Source organism: Nicotiana attenuata, unplaced genomic scaffold (genome assembly GCF_001879085.1).
Source record: "Nicotiana attenuata strain UT unplaced genomic scaffold, NIATTr2, whole genome shotgun sequence".
Classification (NCBI taxonomy): domain Eukaryota; kingdom Viridiplantae; phylum Streptophyta; class Magnoliopsida; order Solanales; family Solanaceae; genus Nicotiana; species Nicotiana attenuata.
In genome coordinates this window covers 1,719,256-1,723,670 of record NW_017670249.1, presented here as the reverse complement: position 1 = coordinate 1,723,670, position 4,415 = coordinate 1,719,256, and the positions used below count along the sequence as shown (strand labels likewise).

Sequence of the window (4,415 nt, the reverse complement as noted above, 5' to 3'; positions counted from 1 at the left end):
GATAGTTCAACGGGAACAATCTCATCTACAGTAGGTTCACGAAGAGGCTCAGTGGGTTCTTTACCTCTAGACGAAGACCTTTGACAGAGGGAACCTCTGGTTCTAGAAGGTGGAGTGGAACTGGACGAAGGTAGAGAAGAACTTACGAAGTCTACCTTCTTTCTTGCTCCTAATAGGAGCAAGAGGAAGGTTATCGACAATGGGGACTCTCCTGGGGTTAGGGTTTGGCGAAGACATAATAGTACGAGGAAGAAGGAAACAAGAATTAAATATTTCGAGAACTTTATGTGAGAAAGACAAAAGTGAAAACTACATTTATACTCAGAAGCAACCGTCAGAGGAAAAGGTATAATGATGGAAACGTCATGACGAGAACTGACGTTTCGTAATTGGTGAAGCCGTAAAAAAGCCTTAAAAACGCTGAAAAGTTGCAGAACCAATCAGAAGATGCCACGTGTAGTGGGCATTAGATAGAAGTGACAAATGAAGCGTCAGTTCCAGAGGAGAACTAATGGCGGCAAATATTCCCGCTTTAATAAAATCCACTTCCCAAATATTCTATTGACGAATACATGGCAAGTGGGGGGACCATCCGTATTGGTAAAAATTGAGTTCATATATAATTGATTGAAAGATGACATGTCATGACACGTAGACTGGTCAAAGAATGACAATCAACAAAGAATAATGAAAGAGGCACGAGTTACAACAGACACGAGCAGAGATTTAAGAGACTCGGTGCCCGCACCTCTTTATGCTCAGGAGTCAAGATAAGAGAATGAACTTGATAGTAAAAGTGGGAACAAATACAGTATTTAATAGGCATTAAATACTGAGAACGTTAGAGAATCTGTATTGAATTACAATGATTATCATTTATAACGTAGCATTAAATACCTTTAATTGTCTATAATGATCTTATTATGACAAAGGCAAAACGTATCACCTAGAAATATCTATAAAAGGGGCAACCTGATCATTTGTAAACACACGAATACCACTGGAATATACTGATTTACTTCGCTTTCTATTCAACTTTTATTTACGTCCATTATTCATATTTCTATTTGATTATCAGTAACCCGAGTTCTTCCAAAATAAGCTTGGGCCGAAATCCCACTTTTTGGTTAAACAGTTTATTGTAGCCAAATATCAATTATCTACTACACTAATACTGCATCAAAGAAACTGCAGATGTCATAGAAGAGCTATGAACAACTTGGAGTAAATTAGAAAAAGGGAATACTACAAGCAACTGAACAAATTAATTGATAACACCAATGTACAATTAATTGGTGGCCATGTTAATTTTACATAAATTCACACAATAATTAAGAATAAGGATTGATGGATTGTGGGAACTGCTTAATTACAAGCTCAAATTAAAGAGACAATCCAGAATCTTCATCCTCATCTAGGCTAGAAGTGTAAACTGTGTATAGAGACCAAATCAAACCAAAGACACCAAGAAGGATCCAACCAAGAAGATTATTGCTCAAACCAAATGGAAGCCCTGTTCCTTCTGTGCTCATTCTTTCATCCACTAAAGCCATAGCTGCTGGACTTGACATTGTTGCTGCACATGCTGCTGCCATTAAAGATGCACCCATTCCTAACTTTGACTCATTACCATCTTGCCCTTCTTCCTTTCTTTCCATTGAACATTTTACCTTTCCCATATACTTGCTCATGGCTGGCAACCCTGTGAAATTGTGAGCCAGTTGTTATATAATACTATATATATGGTCAGACTTCATTTGTGGGATTGCATTAGGTATGTTGTTGTTGTTATTTATTACATTTAGGATGGAATTTGTTAGTTTAGTTAATAAAGTTTTTGACTCGAGTTACGTAGAGTCAAACATTTCTATAATAGTCTCGTTTGTTCAGATATTTTTTTGTTGATATAGTGAAGTGTTATTATATATAGAAAACATATATTAAGTAGTAACATAGTATAAAAAATCAATTCAAAAAGAAAATTTGGTCAATATAGTGAAGTGTTGTTATAGATGATGATTGTTATATATAAAGATGATGATTGTTATATATAAAGATGTGATTGTATACATTTAAAGTAGGAATTTAATGTATGTATACATATGATAAAATCATATAATACTCATTTTGAGTCAACTAACACAAAATCTTTGATTTATATTCTTCCCATTCAACTGAGACTATTTCTGCATATATATTAACCTTTTGAGAATGGGAAATAAAGTATATATACATCAAATTCCCTTTTGGGATTTTTTATTGATCCTTAATAATGATTTCGCCCCACTCTATCAGCAGTGTCTATGTATATAGCTTACAAGTTAACAAAGGCGGAAGCAGGATCTTTAACATGCAAAGAAACTAAGTTATAGGGGATTCAACATCTAATATATGTTCTTTGAAAAAAAAAAAATTAACCTTATATATACAATGTAATTTTCGGACGAAGAGGCTTGAATGAACCCTTCCGTCCACCTATATATATGAAACTCATTTCATAATTTAGTTTGCTGAATCCAAGCTAGAAAGCTTAAACTAAAAGAAACATTAATTCCCTTTATAGAAGTTAAACTCTTATCAAGATTAAGAGCGATATGTGAAATATTAACATACCAAGAAGAGAGGAGGGGCGAGATACAAATCCATTTTGCACGAGAGCAGCACGGGCTACTAAAGAAGTTGTGGTGCAAGCAGTGATTGTCGCCATTTCTGTAAATGAGAAATGAGACAGCTTTTTCAGTTTTAATTTCATACACCGTCGACTAACGTTGATTCAGACATGGGAACACATGCAGACACGTAAGTTAAGTTGATCTAGCCACACAACATCGATCACCTAGATTGCTTCTCATCTCTTGTAAGCCAACAATAATCCGCCACGTGTCACTCAAATATAAAAGCAAACTACTACGACGGTTCATTATTGTAAATTAAATCCGCGGCGGTGACTTAGTGGGCGTTTGGACATAAGAATCATAAAATTCCAAAAAAAAAATAAGTAAAAATATTATTTGAAAGTTACAATTATGTTTGGACATGAATACAATTTTGAGTTTTTTTTTTAATTATTTTTGTGAGTGATTTGAGAGAGTAAAAATTTGGAAAAACAGTCATTTGGAGTTTTTCAAATTTTCGAAAAATTCTGAAATTCATCTTCGTGTGGAAATTGAAAATTTCATGGTCAAATACTTAATACGAAAAAAAGTAAAAAAAAAAAATTTGAAAAAAAAGTGCACAATTTTGTATGGCCAAACGGCGCCTTACTAATGAACATATATAGTACTGTTCCATTAATTTCTACTGTTCATTTCCTGGCTGTCGCAGGAAAATATTGATAACAGGTTATCCAGGTAAATAGCATGAAAGATTTTCCACTTTTAGGAGGCTGATTTACGCAAATATCCATTTTTAGGCCACTATTTAAATTTGGCTACTATATTAAAAATTTATGCAAATATAACTCTTGGAATTGAAAGAAAATAAACAGAAATACGGTATTCATCATTCGAGATGATACAACAATTAATGTCTTAAGCAATTGTTTGCTCGCTTCAAAACTACTCATCTAAACGTGGCGCTATTTAATACCAAAACATCATTGATTAATTATTTATTTTCTTTTTTCCTTTTCAAATATAGCAAATTATTTTTATAAGTTGGAGTCTTTATTAATAGTGGCTAGTATTTATAAAGTTGCATGATCACGCTGTCACGCCCCAAATTCGGGGAGCGCGACCAGCGCTCAACCGAGTAAACCCGGCCGAGCAAGCCTGTTAGATTTTCCTCTACCCCAAACTAATTCATGAATAAAGAGGAGATGTACTCCATTAATCAAATTCTGAAAATTTTTACATTACAACTTCCATTTTATTTTCATTAGCAACTTCATTTATAGTTTACAAAATATTACAAGTTTATAGATATGATGAAAAATAGCAACAACCACCCACAAATTGTCTACGGCGCCTATAAGTACAACTGAAGAGTAATAAGAAAATGCCGGCAACAAGGCTCCGGATATACCTCAAAACATGATAAGGAAATGAGCAAAAGATACGTGAGAAACGAAGATACAAGACCCCGAAATGAAGTGGGGCTCACCGAGTCAGCTGAAAAGAGTATACCGCTATCACTTATCGATGCCGCCTGTTGTGGAACCACCTGTATCAATCAAAGATACAGCGCTCCCGGCAAAATGGACGTTAGTGCAGTCGAATAACACTAGTATGTATAGCTACAAGTCCTCTTTCAAAATAGAATGACCATATAAGAAAGGAAAATCATAGAAACAACAAGTCACAATCTACAATATCCGAATGTTCACGTATGGAAATACAGTAACTTAAATCAGAGGCAAATGAAGTACATCAAGAAACTATGAAACGTCCCATAGAATCATATTTCAAGCCTTATTA

General features: G+C 34.4%; 1 protein-coding gene across 1 annotated transcript; it reads right to left on the bottom strand.

Moving 5' to 3' along the window:
- Window positions 1–1,231: 1,231 nt before the first annotated feature.
- On the bottom strand, window positions 1,232–2,785 carry LOC109236661 (photosystem II reaction center W protein, chloroplastic-like). Its single transcript, XM_019402857.1, has 2 exons — window positions 2,614–2,785; window positions 1,232–1,702 (listed from the first exon to the last, which is right to left on the bottom strand). Exons 1-2 carry the CDS (start codon window positions 2,750–2,752, stop codon window positions 1,383–1,385), a joined length of 459 nt encoding a protein of 152 aa, XP_019258402.1. The 5' UTR covers window positions 2,753–2,785; the 3' UTR covers window positions 1,232–1,382.
- Window positions 2,786–4,415: the final 1,630 nt, after the last annotated feature.